Raw genomic sequence first — 25926 nt, forward strand, 5'->3', positions numbered from 1 at the left:
TCAGTAACATAATTAGTTTATTTAGGTGTTAAATACTGCATACGTTATGTGGCTTCGTGCTTAACGACTCAGTAACACAATTAGTTTATTTAGTGTCGAGGTAATTGGAGTAAACTGTCTTGCGCAACGATACACCTCGTCATGGTTCGATGATAAAATTCTAACACGCAGCCTTTCGGTCGCGAGTCCAACACGCAAACCACTATGCCACCGCGGCTCACGATATATATGGAAATTAACTTACATTACTGAAATTTGGTCTTCTATGATGGCTAAAGGATTTTAATAATGTGGGACACTATATAGATGTGTGGGAATTTAATGGGGCAATGTGGGAATTTAATGGGGCAATGTGGGAATTTAATGGGGCAATGTGGGAATTTAATGGGGCAATGTGGGAATGTTTGACAATCAGCATCACTGAGTCATAATAGTATCCAACAGAAATATCCAATCAGCGGTTTGTAGATTCCCCCCCCCCCCCCCGGCAAGTATTTAGAATTACACTTTAACAGCCTTCCTATTGGGATTTAAAATAAATCGGTTCATAGCTCACTTATCGAAAAATAATATTAGTAGTTTATACCCAATATTGGAATTTAACATCATGTATGACACATTCAAGTACTCACCCTGACTGACCAATACCCATTGTGACTGTCAAAACCACATTCTGACTGACGAATGCCAATTATGACCGACCATCACTTAATAAAATTGACGTATACCTATAGTGAGTGGCCCAAAATATGAAACAAAATTTCTTAAAAATTAAAGCTGAAATACATACTTCACATACTCTAAAGAATCAGATTGATAACCTAGCTATTATGGAAGAACTCAGCAAAACATTTAATATTTAGAAGAAATGAAATACAGAGGTGGAATTTGCTAGAGTCAAAAGCAGGGTGGTAAAGTCTAGTAAAAATAAAAATTCAAAATATTTCTTAACTTTCGAAAGAGAAATTACACAAATAAAACAATATATTTAATCACGAAAGCTGGAACAAATTTAAAAAGTCAAAAGGAAATATTAAATCAACAGTAAGATTTTCTGAAAAATTATGCAATAGCAAAAACAATAATTTGCAAACCTATATCAAATTTTGCAACCATCATTACAATCAGCTCTTGAATGAAGCTCGTGTGAAGGTACATTAACATTTGAGGAATGCGGACTAGTAATTTAACAAAAAAGCACTGAAAAATGAGCCTAGTACTTGTCCTGACAGATTTACAGTTTAACTCTACTAATTCTTTGGGAAAGATCTCTGGGGATCTCTTTTTTAGGTATCTAAACGCTTGGGGCCCCGAGTGGCCGAGTGGTCTAAAGCGCTGTCCGTTATGGATCACTGCCATCTCACCTCTGTCTTCGTGGGTTCGAGTCTAGGATTCGGCTAACGTGGGTATGTGAGAAAGCTCGCCAGTAGCTTCTCGTGGGTCAGTTGTTCTTCTCGGGGTTTTCCAGGGTTCTTCCTCCACCATTAATACTGGCCGCCATGCATAGCCTATCGTGTGCTGAAAAATGGCGTTAAACCCCACAACAACAACAACAAATATAACGCTTGAAACGATTTGCAAATCTTTTCAGAATTTCAGTCTTTGTGAATCATCCCATGTATTCCAAAGGAATTCAAAGACATGCTACTTATTTTTAAGTAACTGTTACAACATTGCTTCTATATATCGCTAATGTGGACAAGAATGCCCCCCCCCCCCGTTATGATCAATGACAAGCAAACGAGCTTTATTAAAGGCAGTTAAATTACAACAATGCTGTATGACTCTATGCAATATCTCAATACCAATAAATGACTCTAGTCTTCTGCTATTGATAGACTTGCATACAAATTTCAAAAGGACTGAGTGGAACGTTTTGGAAAATGATCTGAAATGTGTTAAATTTTGAGACTATATATCATTGGTTCTGTGCAATATATCTTGTTGTTGTTGTAGGGTTTAACGCCATTTTTCACCACACGATAGGCTATACATGGCGGCCAGTATTATTGGTGGAGGAAGAACCCGGGAAAACCCCGGAAAGAACCACCGACCCAAGCAATATATCTTGATATCTGTGTCTTTAATAATAATAATAATAATAATAATAATGAGCATAATGTACAGATCATGTTGTGCATAAAAGGAATCCCAGATCACAGATGAAATAAAAATAATTGTCTTTTATCAACTAAAACATTGGAAACATCAGCACAAAAGTTCAATAATAGAACTGGTTAGATTAAGAGAAAGTGTACCCTGCTGTCGTCTTTTGGCACGTACTTTTTATATTTTAGCTGATTTACATGTTCGTCCCATTTTTTTTGGCGGGGGGGGGGTTTATGTGTTGGTAGCAAAGAAGGCATTATATATGAAAAGAAACGAAAATCAAGCAAGCAATTAAATAACACATTGGGATTCGTATGCGAGTGTCTTTGTGTACAATATTTCTGAACACACGTGTCTCAACGCATGTTTGTGTGGTGTTTAAGTAAACGACACAAAACAATTTAAGATAATGTCCCATACATCGTGTCAGATGATGCAGGGAAACGTGTAAAACGTTGACAACTTAAGTTCAATAACATTTTTTAAAAACATGTAATGTAACTGACCAATACATACTGAGTGCGACAAACACCTTTTGTGGCTTACTAACACCATTTATACTGTCCAGCATTTACTGATTATTTACTCATGCATGTCTGACGTCCCATCACCCATTTTGACTGACCATCACGAAGTGGACCTGGCCAGAATCTAGTATAACTGACCAACAATAATTCCGATTATAATTCGAATAAGTTATATTGGGTGACCAATACGTTTTGTGACTGACGCACACGTATTTCGACTGACCAACACCAGTTGGTACTGATCAATATCTATTCTATTTGACATACTAATTTTGACAATGTGCAGGAAAATAATGACTTCATTATGTTAATACCCCATCTAATTGGCTGAGATTATAATCTATCTCGAAACTGCATAGGAGATCACTCATCTATAAACTTGGGTATAAATAATATCTTCTAAGACGCTTTGGACATTTAATCAGATTTGCTCAACTTCGGCTTAGACAAAACAAATCTAACCTACCCTGTGCAATTTAAGCCAGGCATTAGATGATGATGGGTGTGCAGATCTTTGCAACAATGTAAACCCATGTAAATATTCCTTAACTAATCATAGAATTTTGGTAACATTTTATATAATTCGGATTAGGGTTCATTCTTTTCGTTTTGATGGAAGCGCGTTTGATCTGGTTCCTTCTTAGTTTCGAATCCTTTTGGCTCCTGGTCTAAAAGTAATGGCTTGTACTACTTTCCTTAAGGAATTACCCCTTTGGCTGGCTTCATTGCCATGTTTCCCATCAGTGATTCTTGCTTAGCATCTAGGTATGTCCGATGTGTGCCATATGTGTATATGCGATATTGTTGTGATATTGCAATACTCGTGTTTGTGTTTGGACTGTCTGTAATTAATCAAATTTTATTTTTCAGTTCTATATATTCATTGAGATACGTACCTGTGAAGTTTGTATTTAAATCAAACAAAATAATTGGTTGAAGTCTATATTGATATAAAATGAAATCATTGGTTGATATGCTGCGTTGATATCATATGAAATCATCGATTTAACTTCTATATTGTTACCAAATCAAATCTTCGGTCGATATCCTGTATTGATATCAAATGAAATCATTCGTTGAAGTTGTTTTTTTATTGATATCAAATGAAATTATTGTTTAATGTTCTGTAGTGATACCAAACAATCTCACTGTCTTCACTGAGTATAAAAAGAAGAGAAAGTATAGCCTTGAAGAGCAATTATATGGAGTTTAAACAGTTTGAGCATCGACTGAATAGCTGTCAACACTGGGCCTATACTGATACAAATGCAGGAATTGCAACGTATTAAAAACAAAATATTGATGTACACCATTGTGAATGAATATATGTAAACAGAATAAGACTTAATGAAGCATTATTTTATGTTAATGTCCGTGGTATTTAGTTACAAAATGATACTAAATCCTAATCGTAATAAAGAAATTACGATCTGTCGTAAAGCACACTGAGATCTGTCGTGCAGCAGAATCCAATCTCGTATAGTGTCGCTCTATAGTGTCGTATTTTGCATAAGGTTAGAATTTTGTTTTTAAAGAATGTCCACTCTGGCTATACTAGCTATTTAAAAAATACATTGTAAATCTTAGGTATTGTTCAAAGAACCTTTAATCCCCTTTATTTTTGTATATGATTGATGAGTGTAATATGGGTTATAGAGTATAGAGCTCTACTTGGTCATTTTCACTTTCCGGACTTGAGAGCTAAATTGGAAAAAAGAGCCGATAACTTGATTTACATTTGATATATTTGATAATTTATCCGTTGCACTTTCAGAAGCTGGTATTCTTTAGTTGGGCAAAATTCATTTTCCCTACTTTAATAGGTGCTACAGATAGTATACATTAGACTAGTTCAGGGTGATGTTTTAGCCCAAGGGAACAGTCATTTTAGTTAGCAGTATGTTTAGATCATGTACAATTTCCATATGTACAATATCCAAGGAAATGTCAGCCAGATTACATCAAAGTATCATAGAGGTATGCCTACATTATCTCCAATGTGTATGTTTTAAATGTAAACAACTTAACCGTATACGAGTCATTCTCTAAAAGGTACATAAAAACTGACGAGCGCCCCATTAAAAGAAAGTGGGATTGGTCATAAAGCACATTGTGATCAGTTAAAATGCATTGGCTAAGATAAAAACGTAATCAGCTCTGATTAACCTGGAGCTGTAGAAGATTCTGTATTTTATACAAGACTGTGTGATTATTGGAGCCGACGCGTGCCAGTTATAAACAAGCATCGTCCACGTCATCCATGTTAATTAAAGTGTATTTAATTTCTAATTATGTTGATGATATGATTGTTAATTGAGTAGACGATGATTGTTTACCTGCCAAAGAGCCGTGCAATGATCAATGACAACTGGTGCATTATGCGGGAATACATCACACCGAAAGACCAATAGATTATCAAATCTTTTTAACATATTACACGTATTACATTCAGATAATACAATAGAACAGACAGAAGATATTTGAACAGTCTAAGAACCACCAAAATGCTTCTTTTATTAGTGTAAATATAACGTACATAGGCACACTCAATTAAGCGTTGTACGGCAAGAAACTTTTTCACTTGTACCCATATAAGAATTATTTCAGCAATATATTTATATATTTCAGTCTGAAGTATATAAATATATAAATAATGATAAATTAATGTAAAATAGTTTCATTCATACGGCTATTTATATGAAAATGAATTTTAAAAATGTACATATATTTTGATTTTCCTTTTTTATACCGAATCTAATATGCAGTACACATATCTAGTCAACTACTTTTCATTTAAGACAAATAATCACTATATATTACAGACACACAATCACCATATTTTATAAAAACAAATGATCATTATAATGTGAAAAGACCTATAATCACTATATTTTATAAAGACAAATAATTAACATTTTTCGTGTCACGTCATTAGTGATGGTCGCAGTTCCTGTGTACATTGCACAATGAATTGCTCAAACGTAATAAAAAGTAACTTAATTGGTGTTACAATAAATATCATGGTTTAGATTTCCATTATATTACCTCTACAGTAACTTAGAGTAAATTTAAAAGGATATATTGGTATATTTAGTCTTTTCAATTTTTTCTTCTTGATACGATATCGAGACACTTATGACCACACATTTACTATCTATATACTTACTACCACACATTTACTATCGATACACTTGGACTTAGGTATCGATACACTTACAATCGATAATGCTGAGATATAGTTGTAAGATAATTTTTGTGGATAACGAAAATGACAATTTTCTTTTTTAGAAACAATCCAGTAAGTTAACTAATTATAAAAAAAGATGCATACTACTTCTTTGTTTTGAAATTTCATATCAAAACAAAATTAACAAGATCAAAAGAAAATGCCAGTCGGTCTACCATGGTGACCAATCGAGCAGAATTCTTCTTAGGTCCACATGTTCCCATCCCATCCAACAATTTTTGGTACAACATAAACCTCTTCCCTTTCTTGAATATATCTTTCCCTTCTTTATCCAGCATTTCTTGGCCTTCTTTACAATCAAACCTCTAAGTACTTGAACTCTCATGCATTGTTTGGTTGTATGTAGGTTTTTTGAAAGTTTTGAATTAGTGGTCGAATCGTCTGTAGCATCACCTGCTACCTGCTTCGTCGACGGTTGTTTCGAACTGACATCATCTGACAAGCTCACAAGCTTTCCATTCTTGCCCTTGCCTTCTTCCCATTCTTTTTCGTGGAAAGACCCATCCTTCCTGCTCGCTAATGCGTAGTATTTTAGGTCTAAATGGAAACAAATTATTTGTTTATGAAATTACCGATAAAGCAATCAGAGGAATTAAAAAAATATATCAAATCCCTTGCAATTGTTGAAATATACATCAAATATGCTTGTAAGTTCAGGGAATGCTATTAAAGTACGGTCAACCTTAATCAGCACAAAAGCCGTTTAAATTCTATGCACCCATAATATGTTAAACATTACTGCATTTGTATGGGAAAAATATGAACGAGTTTTGGATGAAATACTGCACGAACATGTGAGTGCAGTATATACTTCAGACAAAACGATTTCATATTTTCCCATACAAATGCAGTAACTTTTTTATTATATGCTCATTTTTTTAATTCTGCCTAAGGTTTAATTATATAAACAAAATACACTACAAGAAACAACGTAAATGACTGAATACCGTATTCCAAACTAAATATACAAGCGCAGATTTGTCATGACACAATAACATCATTATTAATGCGCACATAACTTCGCCCATATAAATTTGAACTTAGTCACGCGCTGGACATAACTTTCGAAAGAAAATGGCGTGTCTAGTTAAAATTGAAATTTGCAGTCATATTGTGAATGAATGAGCATTGCAACAACTTTTCCATTAGATCTGGAATGGATATATTTTGGTATTTTGTTTCGATTCGATGAAAGTTTGTGATTTTGGACTGGATTCACCTGTGCAAATTATACCTGAAATACATCGGACTGAAGTGGAGCGGGAGAAGCGTGTTTACGTTTGCAAATGTATTTCTGTTTCTGTCATTGAATGTTTGAAATAATAACGTGGGAAAAATATGAAGTCTTTCAATTGCAATTGTTAAAAGACGCTATGAAATTTAATGTGTATTTCATTTTGAGTGCAGTAAGGAGGATGCAATTGCACTTATCGAAATTACAGCACAATTTCGAAATGTGTAATCCAGATTGAAAACCTATGACATGGCTCATGTAATTCGGATTTACAGAATTAAGAAAGAACATTTTGAGGTATTCAGGATGTACAACTGTAAATATATTTTATTTCGCCATTCTTATCACCAGATAAAGAAGACAGTATATGCCTTGTCACTTGTATGTTAGTTGTAAGGACATAATCGTCCGTCTCTTATATAATGTAGCTAGCCTAAATCCGTAACATTGTGTCAACGTGGAATGTGCCTAAACAGCTAGGTTGTTTTTTTTTTTTGCAGTCCACGAAACATGTTTTAGTTCATTCAGAAACAAATTTAAATAACCACAACGTAAAGAGCCTCTTACGCGAGTGTATATGATTCGTTTACAAATCAAAAGTGCTGGTGTCTGCGTCATTGTTTGTTTACAATAGAAAGTAGTTCCTTTGTTCACGTGAATGCTATATGTGTATAGTCGCGCGCGTTCAGTATCGGGGAATATTGAACGATTCTGGCAATGTAAAGTTAACAGGAAAAAAATGAGCATATAATAATAAACGATCTTTGGATTCGTTCCCCGTGTAACACGCATAATAACATCTAATGACGTCATAAGTGACAGCATGACGTCTGGCTGGCTGAAACCTGAGACGTTTTACACATAATAATAATAATAATAATAATAATAATAATAATAAAAATGATAATAATAATGAGGACATTGTATAGCGCCTAATCTTTGGAAGCTCTAAGCGCTTTACAACATTAGACAACACCTATAAGATACAAAACATATAATGATATGATTACAAACACAAACATAAACCTTAGTATTTTTGGCAGAAAATCCGGAGATTTATGCAGGAAAAAACAAAATTTTCATTGGTTGAAAGAACAAAATTTCAATATGTACGGCCTATAAATGAATCAAAGACATTGCACTAATAGAATTTATATAGTGTGTGTATAAATACAAAATAGAAATCATTCATAGTAACGGCGCTTTTATCAAGAACTCAACATACAACAGAATACACGAACCAAAAATCAGTTGTTTGAAAATCCATATAAGACAGCATACATTTCATTGGAAACTCGGACTGCTATCCGAACGTGTTTAGAAAAGTGGTGTTAGCATCAGTAGGTATTTTTCTTGACAATATATTGTGTAGATTTAGTAAGTAATTGCAAAATAATGGTGACTTTTGTATAATACAAATAATATGTACAACGTGGCACAAAAAAAAATAGGGCACTGAATAATACTTTACATATACATCCCGTGCTACCGCCGCCTCAACCTCTTTTCCGCTTTTTCCGGAAAGAGATTACAAAAGAAGTCGCTATAGGTTTAACGCTTTTTATCAGCGCAATATAGGCTATACATGGCCAGTATAAATGGTGGAGGAAGAACTATGGAAATCCCCAGAAAGAATCACCGACCCACGAGAAGCTACTGGCAAGCTTTCTCACGTACCTACATTTAACGAGCACGTGCCTCAAACCCATGCAGACAGTGGCGAGATGGCAGTGATCCGTAACGGTGAGCATTTAGACCGCTCGGCCACTCAGGGCCCAGCATGAGAGAAGTGTATCTAACAAACTAACAAAATCAATAAATAAAGTCCTACATGGCAATTAATAAAATTAAAAGTAGTGAAAGATGAATGAAGTAAAAGGCAAATACCGTTCATCACTTCTTCTCCGATGTCCCTCCAAAGATCATCTTCATGAATTATGCTGAACTCCTCACAGAAATAATCCTTATCTTCATATTCATAACTCTGGTACCAGTTGCCTTGAGCAATGAGTTCGTCTAGATTAGCCAGTCCATCTAGTCCACTAGCTATTCCAAGATCAAATGTAGGAGTATTGCTATAAAGAGAAAACATATAAAGACGGAATATTATAATGGTAAGAAGATGCTATCAAGAAATCACAGCGTCAGCTTACTGAGAACGTGACAAGGGAGAAGAGCGGTGACATTTCACAAGTAATTGCGTCTGTATAGCTCGTCTGTTTTGCTTCATAATTGATTTCATCACTAGAAAACAGATTTTATTCAATAAGGTGACCAAAATCAAATACCATTTACACATTTATGATCAAAACGCTTGTTACTAATGATCTCTCTTCTAACAAGGTCACTGAATATGCTAAAAAAGAAATGTCTGGCCTGGTTTCCTATTTTCATACAGGTCAAATAGCCAGGAAAATTTTGGAATAGTGTTTTGTAATGGTTTCCATTAACAACAAGAAGTCCATTGTATAAGGGATGGTCGTTACGACAGGTCGACTGTATACCAAAGTGGGAGATCACGTCATAAATCTTATCGTAAATCACGCAATGGATAACAATATTTTTCAATCGACTGGATAGTTTTGAAGGCACAGTTCACTAGAAAATGACCATGAATTATCACAGAGAATAGTTAAAGCTAAATGAGTCTCCTTAAATAAGCTCTCAAAACGCTCCGTGTTACTCTTAACGTTCTCGATTACTTATTTCATCAAGCGATTTATTCTTTGCGACAAAAATATTTATTTTGTTTACGATTAACGTGTTTCACGTAATTCTTTAGCTTAATATGGATTTTAAAAGGAATATACAAACAAATAAACGAAGTAATAGGGGATATTGACTAACTAAATAAACAAATAAAACGAACGATAGAAACACGAAAACAATAAAAAGGACAATTAAGAAATATATGAATCCACAAACAAATGGAATCGGGCAAGACGAAAACTAAAATAGGCATTACTATTTAAGACTAAAAGATCCCAAAATAAAATAAAACGTTTACCTTGTTTGATCCTCCAGCTGGTACGCCATTTTGCAGGTTCAAATTAATATGTAATATCGGTAATGTCTGAAGAAAGTGCTGTACGCCGTTAACTTTGCAAAATCAAGAATGAGTATCTATAATGAAGTGTCGTGGCTTTTTATTAGAGGTGGTTTGAGCAGGAAATCCAATTATCTACTCAATAGGTTGACACTGGGTGCACAGAACAATACAGGTACTACATAAACAGTTGGCACTAATCCTCTCTAATTACACTCCTTTATTAAGGGTGAGAAGACAAAGTGAGAGTGGACATTTGAATCACATTTATTTATTGATAGTAACCATTTTTATTTATATGTATTTGTATCCCCCGCAGGTATGTAAGTTTGTGATGTGATGTGATTTTGATTTTTAACGTAGCTTTAACAATTTTTCAGTCATATCGCTACGATGTCTGCAATGTGGCAGTTTATAGTGATGTCTAGCACTGGGGCATCATGCCGCAGACATGTAGCATGATGTCCCACCCAGTCACATTATCCTGACACCAGGCCGACCAGTCCTAACATTAACCTCTTAATGCTGAACGCCAAGCGAGGCAGCTGTTAGTACTATTTTTTAAGTCTCTGGTATGACTCGGCCGGGGATCGAACCCACGACCTCCCGCATCCGAGGCGGACGCTCTAACCACTAGGCCACCGGAGCGGTATGTAAGTTTGTTATCTATTATAAAAATAATTTAGTTCAAAATTTGTTTATATAGAAATTTTGAGTGGGGTATTTTTTTTCTCTAATGTTATCTAAGGGGTGGTTCCTCCGACATAGGTTTTGTTCCTAGTCGGAATCTCCATTCCCCCCTTTTTCTCTTCTTTTTCTCAGTGACATTTGCCAGAGGTCGCCTATATCCTGTGTATACTACATGTGTTTTGCTATATTGCAAGTTTTGCTATAGCGTTTGTGTTAGGGTGGACGTGTATCAGATTTCCCATGTAGTTTTTTTTCCAGTATTTTTACTTTAAGTTTTTAAGATCTGTATTTTGGAGACAAAAAATTTGGTCAGAGTTGGGGGATGAGAGGAGGGTTGCAGCCTGTATTAGCGGTGACATACTTTTATTGGGTGTCTTACCGAATTCCTCTCTCATCCCCCTCCTCTCCTTATTTTTTTAAAATAAATTTTGCCCAGAAAACGGTGCATTAAATTTTTTTATATTAATTAAAAACACTAAAGCTAATGTCTCATATGGGTGATCATGGTGTGTCATTTTCTCGCTAATCTTTACTATTGGAGTTGACATAGTCCGAGTAAGGAGCCTTATTTTATTTATTTGTATACGCTTCCTTTATCTGTGGACCTACGTCTTCTCCTTTCTTATTGGGAAGTTCAGAAATTTCGAAAGAATATTTGAAATTGAGATTAGTCCCTTTTGGTTATTAGCGATCATTGTTATTCATTATATGTGTTAGTCCCCGTGTACTTGTTTTGCTTGTCCACTTCCGCCCTGTTGTTTTGTTTCCGTCGCTCTTCCGCATGCCTTTCCACTTCGCGTGGCGCCTTGTGACTTAGCCCTTTTTTATTTGTATCACTTGGCCAGAGAATGACAATGTCGTAATTATGTAGTTTATTATTTGTGCAATTGTTTTATTGTCAAACTTTACATCCAAATATAAAATAGTATTTATGTGGTATTTACATATTTTGCTTATTTCCATAATTAGTGTTTGCCTATTAATTTTTGTTTTATCACATTCAGTCATCGCATGGAGTTTGGTGAAATTTGCTATTCTGCATAGCGGAAATTTTGGTATAAAAGTTATCATGCGACGTTTAATAGCTTCACCAGTAAGCCAGGCGTCGTGTAAGTATTTGAAGATTTAACTTCAATTTTTGGTGACCTTATTTTTGTCCAATTTGACCAAGTTTGAGTCCAGTTGATTCCCCAGTTTGCCCTTTCTACCCTGCATTTCATTTTTTTGTTGTTTTGTTGTATCTTCCCTAATCCAGTCGTAAGTGAGTTTTGTCTCCATTAGTCATAGTTCTTTTATGTCTCTTTTATTAAAATGTCTTTTAAATAACTAAAATATTTTGGGACTGTTAGTTTTCTTTTGAGATTATTATTTCGGTATATTTCCGGTCTGTGTCTTAAAGAGAAACCAAACCAGTAAATATATAAAGCATCCCAGTCTGTTTTGGGTTCAGGTTCTGTTTTTTAAAAAAATCTATTGCTTATGTTTGAAGTTTTCAGAAGTAGAGGGATGGAAATCCCCAGACCCCCTCTATTTATATAGTTTCATATGTGGTTTATTATATCCTTATCAATTTTATTCAGATTTTTCTTTCACACATCAATGGATTTAACGGTATAGTTTATATTCGAATATAGGTATGTTTTTACGTTTTTGCAAAGTGTGCACGCTCCATGATGCATAGCGGCTTTAGTGCCCACTTTTCATTTTCTGTAATTTTCCTGATTAGATGCTTATAATTTTCTTGTTCATTATTTTTACAAAAAAAAAAAAAAAAGCACTCCAAGAGTTTTCACTTTGTCTCTCAGGAGGTGCGGAGGCAGCCCAGGATGGTTAACGCGCCAGCTTCCTATTTTTAATATTTCGGTTTTGTCACGATTTAATTTTTATCCGTATGCTTTACCAATTTTTTTTAATTCTTCAAGTAAATATTTATAAAATTTAGCATCTCTTATGAAGTTGGTTCAATCATCGGCATGTTGGAGCGTTTTACATTCCTCTTTGAGATTTGGAATTTGAATACCTTGTATATGTGAGTTGTTTCGAATTTTGTGACAGAATTTCAATTGCTATTACGTATAATAGCATCGACAGTGGACATCCTTGCCTCGCCAGTCTTTGTATGTCAGATTCTCTCGTGCATTTTCCATTTACCTGTACACTTGAGGTTATTCCATTGTATAGGATTTCAGTCTATTTATGGAAATTTGTTCCGAAACCGAATTTTATCAGTATTTTTGTATATTCTTATGTCCCAACCAATCAAAAGCTTTTTCTTCATCGTAAAGTACCAAGGCACCCTTCGATCATGTTTAATTTATGTAATCAATAATTGTTTTAATATTTAGGATGTTATTTTGTACGTCTCTTCATCTCCCCCCCCCCCGCCTTTTTTATTTACGTTTACTAATTTTCCTATCCCGGTTTTTACTCAGTATTCTACTTAAAATTTTGGGGCCCCGAGTGGCGGAGTGGTCTAAACTTTCCGGGGTTTTCCCGGGTTCTTCGTCCACCATTAATACTGGCCGTCATGCTTAGCCTATCGTGTGCTGAGAAATGGCGTTAAACCCCCACAACAACAACTTAAAATTTTACAGTCGAGTGTTCAGCAGTGAAATTAGTCTCAAGTTTTTAATATCCTCCATATCTACCTTCCCTTTGTAAATAATAGTTATGATTCCCTCCCGAATCCATTTTGACATTTGTTTCCTTTTACTTAAAAAAAAATATTGTTATACAATGCATTTAGGATCGGCGTTAACTCAACCCTGGAATTTTTGGTAGAATTCCACGGTGAGTCCGTATTTCTCTAGTGATTTACGTTTTGTAAGTGCAGCTATGGTTTTCGTTATTTCCTCATCGGAGATGAAATCATCAGGCATGTCTTTGCGTTCTGATATCATCTTACATTTTTACCTCTTCCAGGTATTTATTAATTATCTCAGGATCTATATATTATGTCATATAAAGATCCTTTTAGTATATATAAATGTTGTTTAAAATGTCGTTTTTTTTCTGTGTACATTCAATCTTTTACTTTTAATTTTTTGTGGTATTTTGTCGCCCTCCTTTCTTAATTTTTCTCTTTTATATAATTTTTTGCTTTCTTGGATATCTCCTTAAATTTCCCTGCTTTAATTATATATCCTTTAGATTCTTCTTCTTCTTCAATTTTGTTTAAAAATATGTTTTCTTTCTTCATTTATTCTTATCCCTAGGGTTATCTTTAATTGTTCCTCTTCTTTTTTATTTTTTCCGCCCTTGTATTATAGTACTGAATTGCTTTTCTTTTCACTTTGTCTCTTAAAACGTCCCAATCTTTTATTGTGTCGATGGTTCTCTCATTTTTAAAGTTTTCAATTTCATTTTTTATTATATCAACAAATTATAAGTTATTTAAAATTTTATTATTTATTTTCCACCGACCTGGGGCCCCACTTGCACCGATTATAATTTTTAATTCAGTATGAACCAAATTGTGATCTGATAATTTGAGTCAGTTATTTTTGCATTTATACAAGTCACAAGATTGAAATTAGTTCCATAAAACCGGTCTAGTCTGTTTGCCTGTCCTTGTTTGTATTCATGTATATATATTCACGTCTAACCAGAGTTAGTTTCCGATATTTGTATCTTTAATTTATGTTTGTTGATTAAATTTAACATTTTATTTCTAAAAAGCTTATCGTTTGATGTTAGGTCAGCTTTCCTATCTACTTCATGGCATATCCAGTTAAAGTTCCCCCCCCCCAATCAAATTGTCCATTGAATGGTTTACTAAGTAGATAAATTTTCTATAATAACTTGTTTATTGCCCCCTATTCGCTGCGAATTATACATTTTTTATGTGCCAGTTGTGTATCTTTATATCAATCGTTTCTAAAAATTTCTCCTACCTCCATTTGCTCCCAGCGTAGACGCTGTTTGTTTTTTATTTTGTTGTCATTATTTGTACAATCATTACATATAACCACTGAATTTAGTTTATCTGCTAAGAAGTTATTTATTTCCGGCGTAATTCCGTTATGTGTTTCCTGTAATAAAATCGCATCAAAGTTCGTTTCTTTGGCCAGTTTTTCTGCTTTTTCTTTGTTTCTCCCATTACTGTTGACAGATGCAATTCGGAAGTTTATTCCCTCCATTTTTGCTACACTATACCAGGTGCCGCATCACTGCGATTGTATTTTATTTAAGAATTATGTATTTTAGGTTTATGCAGATTCTGTAAAAGTTATAATAATTTATTATTTTGAGGGGCTCTGGAATTGTTTCAGTGCCTCTTTTGATTTATGTACTTCCTCTTTTGTGATTTCTTTGATTTCTGAACTGCAATTATTTTCTGTATTTGTTTCGTCAGTTTCCAAATCCGTTTCGTTGTCCGTTTCTATTTCCAAGTCATCTTCGTCTTCCATGTCCTTGTCATTGTCCGTTTCACTTAATTGTTTAGTTTTTTTCTTGCGTTTCCAATTAAGATTTTTGTCTTAACTGGTGGGATAATAGTCTGCTGTGTTTTGTTTATGACCAATTCGTTCCCGTACTCTTCCACATTAAGGGTGGGGCTCTGGGACAAAATGGTCAGTTTTCTCTTTTTTGAGGCTGGTGTGGATGTGAGGGGTTTTAGCCCTATCAAATCAACCAGCCCTTTTGATATATGTTTTAGTTCTGTATCTTGGGTTTCGTCATTTTCTTCAACATTTAAGAGGCAGTAGGGATTTGTTGCTGGACTATATTGTTCCTTTTCAGTGATACCGACTTACATGTTTTTCTGGAGGTACCATAGTCCTCCCATTCAATGTCTTTTGTTCCCAGTGCTCCCGTTGTATCACCTTGAGTCTCTATGCTATTCGCATTAGCTTACCCGAGGTTTGACGGAATTGTTATTTGATAAGTGATATCAATATTGTGTGAATGTCCAATTCCTACCTCGTTTTGAGCTTCAGGTATCTCATTTGTTTTTTTCCACATTTGGGCTTGTTTGACATTTGTAGCCTCTATTGGGCTACCTTGCTTGATTAAAGCCGAACCAATTTCTGTTTGAGTGGGTCCTAATTGTGCTGCAGCGTACGTACCTGTGACAAATGGTGCCTTGCAATGTCCGTACCTGGGACAAATGGTGCCTTGCAATCTCTTGGTGCAAGTCCTGTTTATTGTGCATCGAAGGCATGCCATTTCTAGTTTACACCCTCGATACCATGTTTTGAGAAGGAAGCCTAATACGTAAAAGAAGGTTGATATATTCACTGTAGCTTCTTCGGGTATCATGAGAATCCTTACTCCTGTTTTCACCGTTTGGAATCCCCAAACCGTTGCTACTTTTTCAGATTTGACTGGTGTTTTGAATTTATGCTGTATCTTCTTAATCAGAATCTCATTGTCAATTTCTAGAGGAAGCCCGGATGAAAATTTCTCTCACTTTGGGCTCTACCTCCCTTACAATTGATGGGGCATTTGCTATAGTAGCCATTAGGCCTTTGACCTTTATCTCATCAAATCCTAGTACTGGAGTGTCGTATTCTTTTGGATAGATCACATATTTGTTCTTACCAGCGTTCTGTATGCAGTCTAGTTTCTCAATCTATATTCCCTTTAAATTTATGGTGGTTAGAATGTCCGACTGTCGAGGGCAATCATTCACTGCCCCGAAGTCTAACAATTGACACCCTAAATGGTGTTCCGCTATTATGTACTCTTTTCCTATCTCTTTCTATACCCTAACTGCGAAATAATTATCTAATTTTGCCCCCCCCCCTTGTACATTGTAGTTGTGTTACTTTTCCTATGTATAGGTATTGTCAGTTTAAGTCTTGGACTGGTGCGAGTAGAGCTCATTTATATATTACAGTGAGCTTCACTCACTAGATCGCACTCTACTAGGTCCAAACGAAACTTTGCAAAAACAAAAATCAAGAGGTCAGGTGCAAACATATTTCGCATCTAATCTAAATTTAACTACTTGCTACAAAAAAATATACAAAATGCAAGCAAATAGTATGAATTGGAAAGATATAGACAACATTTTAAATTACTCAATGCAAAATACGAAATGAAATACACAATGAAAAGTGTAGACCAAGTGCATATACCTATCGTGCGCTCTTTGCACCTTTGCTTCATGTGGCTTGCTTGGTTGGCATGGTTGATTGATCGTAACCCGACAGGAATGACCTACCTATTTGTCATCTAGTCCAGGTGTTGATTAACCTCTCGTTCCTGGGTTTAGTAGGAATTTTCCGTGTCACAGCGCCATCAGTCGTTATAATGAGGCATTATTTTATGTGAACTTGCGTGGCGTTCAATTACACAATGTGTGTTACCAAATCTTAATCATAATTTAGAAATTGCGATCTGTCGTAAAGCAGATTGTTATCTGTCGTAAAGCAGATTGTTTTCTGTTGTAAAACATTGACTAAGATAAAACTTTGAATTTACATTCTCTACAAAAGAGAATGAAATCGACAGTTGGGATAATTTATGAGACATCGAGTATTAATAGAATACACAAACTTTTAATAAATGATGTACCATTGGTCATTACGGTAAACAGCAGATAGCAGTAGCCAATTGCATGATACAAGGTTACACGATAAAAACATTCGTTCATGCAGAAGGAAAGAAGCACTTGCAACCTCTGGTTCATTTTATATCAATCAAGGGGGCCCCGAGTAGCCGAGTGGTCTAAAGCGCTCTTCGTTACGGATCACTGCCATCTCACCTCTGTCTGCGGCGTTCGAGTCTAAGATTCAGCCAATGTGGGTGTGTGAGAAAGCTTGCCAGTAGCTTCTCGAGTTTCGGTAGTTCTTTCCGGGGATTTACCGGGTTCTTCCTCCACCATTAATACTGGCCGCCATGTATAGCCTATCGTGTGCTGAAAAATGGCGTTAAACCCCACAGCACAACAACAACAACAACATATCAATCAAGAGTTGAAAATACATCGACATAACTATGGCAGCCATCGCCTATATCTAATGCTCCGTTATATGTTATAATTTGAAGGCAAATGACTAGTACAGATATAAAAATCTTTAGAGCGCTACCGTTTACTTACCTTAGAATCACAATTGACATCAGCGTAGTTAGCTAAATGGGTATTAATAGGAACGTCAAGAAATATATATATATATATATATATATATATATATATATATATATATATATATATATATATATATATATATATATATAATTAACTATTTCATTTCGCGCACGAATGAATTCAACACCATTTTATCGACACACAGAACAATACCACTAATTCGATACGTGCCACATATGAATGGCCTGTGTATATGAAGATTCCGTCTTTTATGCAGGACTGGGCGATTATTGGAGCCGACGCGTGCCACAGGCAAACAAACATCGTCCACATCATCTATCTTAATTAAAAGGTATTTACTTTCTAATTCGTTAGATGACATGATAGTTAATTGAGTAGACGATGATTGTTTACCATCCTAAGAGCCGTTTAATTATCAAAGACAATTTCTGTGTTATGAGGGGCCACATCACACTGAGGGATAAATAGATTGAAGATATGTGAACAGTCTAAGAACCACTGTAATGAATCTCTGTGGTCGATATCGAAACAGTTTAAATATTATTTTTTTAAAAAAAAACATTTCTAACAAATATATGCACAAGGGGGTATTTTAGCTTGTCCCAGTTTTGCCGGTAGATTCCGTGACATTTTAAATAGCTACTCTGTATATTATTTGGTCTTTGAAATCATCTTCATAACAGACGATAGTGCTTTCAGCATCTTTTGATTATATATTCGCTACTAATTTTTCAGTGTCTCTACTTGAGTTTGTACACCTTTTACTTTCATACATACAATCTTTTATGACAATGGTTTAAACATGTCTTCACTTATTGTTGGTAATTTTGTTGCTAATATCTTTGTTCCGCTTAAACAAAATCATGCATCATACACATTTTTCAGACATGGAGCGACCGTAAATAGTTTTTTTATTTTATTGCATGTTTATTAATATTTTATCATTATTTTTTGTTTCCTTTATTTATTATATAATATTGGCTTTTTATTATTAGATAACATCTTACTTTTTCATTATTCATTATTAATGTGATGTTGTTAATGAATAACATCTTAATCTATCTGCCTTGTTAAAGGAATTTATATTTATATTATTTATGTACCACATTACATGAAGGTCTAGGTATAATTCATATACCCCATTCCTAACCATCATAAAAATACCCCATTCCTAACCATCATAAAAAATACCCCATTCCTAACCATCATAAAAATACCCCATTCCTAACCATCATAAAAAATACCCCATTCCTAACCATCATAAAAATATCCCATTCCTAACCATCATAAAAATACCCCATTCCTAGCCATCATAAAAATACCCCATTCCTAACCATCATAAAAATATCCCATTCCTAACCATCATAAAAATATCCCATTCCTAACCATCATAAAAATACCCTATTCCTAGCCATCATAAAAATATCCCATTCCTAAGCATCATAAAAATACCCCATTCCTAACCATCATAAAAATATCCCATTCCTAACCATCATAAAAATATCCCATTCCTAACCATCATAAAAATACCCCATTCCTAGCCATCATAAAAATACCCCATTCCTAACCATCATAAAAATATCCCATTCCTAACCATCATAAAAATATCCCATTCCTAACCATCATAAAAATACCCTATTCCTAGCCATCATAAAAATATCCCATTCCTAAGCATCATAAAAATACCCCATTCCTAACCATCATAAAAATATTCCATTCCTAAGCATCATAAAAATACTCCATTCCTAACCATCATAAAAATATTCCATTCCTAACCATCATAAAAATACCCCATTCCTAACCATCATAAAAATATCCCATTCCTAACTATCATAAAAATACCCCATTCATAGCCATCATAAAAATATCCCATTCCTAACCATCATAAAAATATCCCATTCCTAACCATCATAAAAATACCCCATTCCTAACCATCATAAAAATACCCCATTCCTAACCATCATAAAAATATCCCATTCCTAACCATCATAATATCTGACTTTATTAGTATTCACCCATGTGCTATTAAGCTAATAACGTCAAGCTTTCTTCTGAGCTGCGGATAGATAATTGATATTGGTTGTTAAACAGATGGTCAGGAACTCTGTGTGGTAAAATTATGTGATGTGCCATCCTTCGCATTAACACTATCAGAGATAATAAACTAGTTTCAAATATCATTAGACAATTGATGCCTATATGTACCTTTTCAAATATTGTTTCTTATTGAGTTTTATAAACCATTTTATCATTATGCAATTTAATATGTATATCTACATTCACTATCAATATATTTATCATTTTGTTTGCTTACACATAACAAATGTAATCGCCGTGCTAATTTTGTATTAAAACTACTTACTCTCTTGTATTTGTTTATCTTTCGTTATGAGGATATCTCATTAACACGGTAACCTTACTTAAGATTTCCAGAGATTAACTTCTATATACTCTCTTAATTTATATTACGAGACTACACTCGTTCATTATCACGTTAAGCATCTACCTTTTAATTTATTAACATCTTTGGGATCAATATATAATTTGCCAATATCATTTTGGAGTTAGTTTGTGTGATCTTGGGAAATCAGTTCCAAGATACTAGCTGTTATGATGTTCTACTTCTAACTCTTCTCGTTATTGTGGTTCCTTTCCTTCCGTTGATACATTGTTTTATGTGGGGTTGTCTTTTTCTTGTAGTTCGATTGCTTCCGTGGATAAATTGTTTTATGTGTGGTTATGTTTTTATTGTGGTTCGGTTGCTTCCGTGGATACATTGTTTCATGTGGGGTTATTTTTTTCTTGTGGTTCCTTTGCTTCCGTTGATACATTGTTTTATGTGGGGTTATTTTTTTCTTCTTGTGGTTCGGTTGCTTCCGTGGATACATTGTTTCGTGTGGGGTTATTTTTTATTGTGGTTCCTTTGCTTCCTTTGATACATTGTTTTATGTGGGATTATTTTTACTTGTGGTTCTGTTGCTTCTGTAGATACATTGTTTTATGTTGGTTTATTTTTTTTTTTCTTGTGGTTCGGTTGCTTCCGTGGATACATTGTTTCATGTGGGGTTATTTTTTTCTTATGGTTCGGTAGCTTTCGTGGATACATTGTTTCATGTTAGGTTATTTTTTATTGTGGTTCCTTTGCTTCCTTTTATACATTGTTTCATGTGGGGTTATTTTTTCTTGTGGTTCATTGCTTCCGTGGATACATTGTTTCATGTGGGGTTATTTTTTCTTGTACTTCGGTTGCTACCGTGGATAAATTGTTTTACGTGTGGTTATTTTTTTCTTGTGGTTCGGTTGCTTCCATGGATAAATTATTTCATGTGGGGTTATCTTTACTTGTGGTTCGGTTGCTTCCGTGGATACATTGTTTCCTGTGGGATTATTTGTTCTTGTGGTTCGGTTGCTTCTGTAGATACATTGTTTTATGTCGGTTTATTTTTTTCTTGTGGTTCGGTTGCTTCCGTGGATACATTGTTTCATGTGGGTTTATTTTTTTCTTGTGGTTCGGTTGCTTCCGTGGATAAATTATTTCATGTAGGGTTATCTTTTCTTGTACTTCGGTTGCTTCCGTGGTGAAATTGTTTTACGTGTGGTTATTTTTTTTCTTGTGGTTCGGTTGCTTCCGTTGATACATTGTTTCATGTGGGGTTATTTTTTTCTTGTGGTTTGTTTGCATCCGTTGATACATTGTTTCATGTGGAGTAATTTTTTTCTTGTGGTTCGTTTGCTTCCGTTGATACATTGTTTCATGTGGGTTTATTTTTGATTTGTGGTTCGGTTGCTTCCGTGGATAAATTATTTCATGTTGGGTTATCTTTTCTTGTGGTTCGGTTGCTTCCGTGGATACATTGTTTCATGTGGGATTATTTTTTCTTGTGGTTCGGTTGCTTCTGTAGATACATCGTTTCATGTGGGGTTATTTTTTCTTGTGGTTCGGTTGCTTCCGTGGATACATTGTTTCATGTGGGGTTAATTATTTTTCTTGTGGTTCGGTTGCTTCCGTGGATACATTGTTTCATGTAGGGTTATTTTTATATTGGGCTCCTTTGCTTCCGTTAATACATTGTTTCATATGGGGTTATTTCTTTTCTTGTGGTTCGGTTGCTTCCGTGGATACATTATTTCATGTGGGGTTATTTTTTTTCTTGTGGTTCGGTTGCTTCCATGGATACATTGTTTTATGTGGGGTTATTTTTTTCTTGTGGTTCGGTTGCTTCCATGGATACATTGTTTTATGTGGGGTTAATTTTTTCTTGTGGTTCGGTTGCTTCCCTGGATACACTGTTTCATGTGGGGCTATTGTTTTTATTGTGGTTCGGTCGATTCCGTCGATACATTATTTCATGTGGGGTTGTTTTCTTCTTGTGTTTCCTTTGCTTCCGTGATACATTGTTGTATGTGGGGTTATCTTTTTCTTGTGATTCCTTTGCTTCCGTGGATACATTGTTGTATGTGGGGTTATTTGTTTCTTGTGTTTCCTTTGCTTCCGTGGATACATTGTTGTATGTGGGGTTATTTTTTTCTTGTGATTCCTTTGCTTCCGTGATACATTGTCGTATGTGGGGTTATTTTTTTCTTGTGATTCCTTTGCTTCCGTGGATACATTGTTGTATGTGGGGTTACTTTTTTATTGTGTTTCCTTTGCTTCCGTGGATACATTGTTGTATGTGGGGTTATTTTTTTCTTGTGATTCCTTTGCTTCCGTGATACATTGTTGTATGTGGGGTTATTTTTTTCTTCTTGTAATTCGGTTGCTTTCTGGGCATGCATTATCACATGACCTTGTGTGTTTTCTTCAGATTACATTCATATATGTGACGGCGGCGTGTTTTCTTTAGCTTACATTCATATATGTGGCGGCGGTGTGTTTTCTTTAGTTTACATTCATATATGTGGCGGCGGTGTGTTTTCTTTAGTTTACATTCATATATGTGGCGGCGGTGTGTTTTCTTTGGTTTCTGCTGTTTATCTCTTTATATCTTAGTATCGTCATTGCAGGGGAACGAGAAATTGTAAGATCAGGAATTGATTTCCTTCCTTTGTCAAATATTCTCGTATATTATTTCTAACAATCTAATATAATCTACAGTTGTATTAGTAACATCACTAGCAATAAGAAATAATCTATTTGCACCAGTATTATATCTTGTATAATCAATTCTTGTACTAGTATTATATCTGGTAATCGAATATAATATATTCTTGTACTAGCAGTATATCTGGCAATCGAATATAATATATTCTTGTACTAGCAGTGTATCCAGCAATCGAATATAATATATTCTTGTACTAGCAGTATATCTGGCAATCTAATATAACATATTCTTGTACTAGCAGTATATCTGGCAATCTAATATAATATATTCTTGTACTAGCAGTATATCTGGCAATCTAATATAACATATTCTTGTACTAGCAGTATATCTAGCAATCTATTATAATCTTTTTCTTGCACTAGTATTATCTCTGGCCATTTGTTATCATATATTTGTACTAGTATATCATCAGGCAGTCCAAATTAATCTATTTATCCTACCATTATCTCTGGCAGCCTATTATAATTTATTTGTACGAATAACATATTTGACAATTATTATCTTTTTGTGGTAATACGGATATTGCTTTGTCTTGTTTGTCTTCTAATTGTCAAATAAAACTCCCTCTCTTTCTCTCTCTCTTTCTCTCTCTCTCTCTCTCTCTCTCTCTCTTGAAACTTTTTTTGCCTATTTTATTTTGTAATAATTGCGTCTTTAAAATATCATGGACTGTCAACCATTCGTCAGTTAATTTTCAACTTTCTTAAGCTCATTACATTACTAACAGTATTTCAGAAGGCATTTTCTTTTTCTACATTAATACCAGATATATTTCATTATGTAGTACAAAAAATAAAACGTGAAGTAGGTGGCAAAACCACGACATAAAATGTCAATTTTTGTATTACAAGATAAATTATATCAGATATTTACCCAGAAATAGAAATCGTTTCATTTTTGTCAAATTTGTTTCTGAATCAAAGATCTGAAGATTAACATTATCCTTCAGAAGACCCGGATGTTCTGACACTAATATCTAGGTTATTAGACAGAAAGAAGCAAACGGCGGTGTGTCAGATAACCTCAACAAAGAAATGATTTCCATGTTTGAAAGGTGGTGCAGTTTCTATTTACTGTCGAAGCTTACATAATGCTTCTTTTTATTAGTATAACTTCCATAGGCACACGCATGGCATGAATGGGAAATTTTCCACTTGTACTAATATAGGAATTATTTCAACAATGATTTTCTATATTTTCGTCTGTATTATATATAATGATAAATTAATGTAAAATAACTTCATTCATGTTATTGTTTATGTAAAGATAAATTTAAAAAATGTATATAGGTATGTTTGTTTTACGTTAATACTTTATCTATTTCATCACGTGGTACAGAAGAACCCGTTTTTATGATATGCTTAAGTGTTAAGTATAGAGACTTGTTGGCGAATAGGCGAAATAATTTTCATAATTATTTCATTTCTATATAAGACCTGTGAAAAACCTATCCTTATATTTTTACACGTGAAAAATATATTACATTTTCACATTGGAAAATATGATGTACCATCATGCCATGCGACGCTTGATTGTGTCTTCCTGTGAGTTAGAACAAATACATAGAAACTGTATTTTATTTCAGACATGTAAATTAATCTCTGAAAAAGAAATTTTACAGGCAGCCTTTCGCGTCTCTCGAAAGTTATTTTCATCGCTTCCTCCTGCGGATCCGGGGTTGTAGAATTGGCCCGACGTGTCCTTGCTACGTGTCGTAAGAGGCGACTAAGTAGATGCAACCTGTTTGCCGTGGGTCTCGACAAATCGGCTTGTCATGCCAAGCCCTAGGAGGTCTTATTTACTTGATCACTTTCTCTTTTTTTCTCCATGTATCTCTCCTGATACCACCTTTGCCCCTACTTTCTACCCTTTTAATTTTCGTTTCTCTTACTCTCATAAGACTTCCTAGAAGGCGGTGGCTTAACGGGCAATCGGGAGGTAATCTTACATACTCCTTATACGACCTGTGCATCCCTGGCACTTGGAAAGTTCCCCTTGCTGTTCACCGTGGCGGATGGGCTAGCACAGGTGACGAAATAACAAAAAATAAATAAACGGAAAAGCTGAGAAAAGGGAACACATGAGAACACAAACTGTTTCAGACTCTGACGATGAGCCATGTGGCGTGGATACTTTTCCTCGCTTCATAATCATGCAATCCAAAGATGAAGCTGAACCACTTGCCACAATATCGCCATTTATAGTTGAAAAGACTACTTGGATCAGTCGGCAAACCCAAAGGTGTTAAAAGCCTTAAATCAGGTTGTTTGCTTGTGGAGTGCTAACGTAAAGTACATACTGAGAACATCCAAACAATTAAGACCTTTCATGACATTCCACTTGTTTTGCACACACATCACTTAACAAATCAACACGCGTCATTCGTTGCCGTGACATTGCTGGAGTCAGCGACAATGAAATTATCGAAGGGATGTGAAATGAAGGTGTCACTGCAATTCGAAGAATTCGTATCAAACGAAACAACAATGGGCAGGACACCAACAACATTATATTCGCCTTCAACAAACCTACAGTACCTAAATTAGTCAAAGTTGGATTTGTACAGGTAAAGGTTGAGATATATTTATCAAATCCTCATCGAAGCTTCATATGTCAAACATAAGGCCATCATGAAGACCGATGCTCGAAAAGCCAAGTATGTGGCTGATGTGGAGACCCTTCTCATCGGGAATCCGAGTGCAGCGCAACTCAGTACTGCGTCAACTTTGGAAAGGACCTCCACCATGCTAATTCAAAATATTGTGACACCAGGAAATAGGAGAAGGAAATAGAGAGGGTTAAGTACACCTCCAACATCTTCTATCAAGAGGCAAGTTTTGTAGTACAAGCTAGAACTTCCCTCCCCGGCCCGACCTTCTCAACTGTAGTGAAAATAACCTAAAAGCAACGAAAGACG

At 34.9% G+C, this 25926-nt stretch overlaps 1 protein-coding gene across 1 annotated transcript; it reads right to left on the reverse strand.

Moving 5' to 3' along the window:
• Nucleotides 1-5173: 5173 nt before the first annotated feature.
• On the reverse strand, nt 5174-10153 carry LOC149787223 (uncharacterized). Its single transcript, XM_089976072.1, has 3 exons — nt 10125-10153; nt 9005-9192; nt 5174-6420 (listed from the first exon to the last, which is right to left on the reverse strand). The coding sequence occupies exons 1-3, from the start codon at nt 10151-10153 to the stop codon at nt 6035-6037; spliced, it is 603 nt and encodes a 200-aa protein (XP_089832198.1). The 3' UTR covers nt 5174-6034.
• Between the last annotated feature and the right edge of the window lie 15773 nt (nt 10154-25926).

The sequence above is a fragment of the Sinohyriopsis cumingii genome, chromosome 12, assembly GCF_028554795.1.
Source record: "Sinohyriopsis cumingii isolate HCF-2022 chromosome 12, ASM2855479v2, whole genome shotgun sequence".
NCBI classification, from domain to species: Eukaryota; Metazoa; Mollusca; class Bivalvia; order Unionida; family Unionidae; genus Sinohyriopsis; species Sinohyriopsis cumingii.

Excerpts from the sequence above, each read along its gene's own strand:
- LOC149787223 (XM_089976072.1), bottom strand. The coding sequence starts at position 10,153 with ATGGCGTACCAGCTGGAGGATCAAACAAG. Across the intron at positions 9,193-10,124 it reads CAGCTGGAGGATCAAACAAG|CAATACTCCTACATTTGATC; the intron begins GTAAACGTTTTA and ends TTCTCTTTATAG. Across the intron at positions 6,421-9,004 it reads CGGAGAAGAAGTGATGAACG|ACCTAAAATACTACGCATTA; the intron begins GTATTTGCCTTT and ends GTTTCCATTTAG.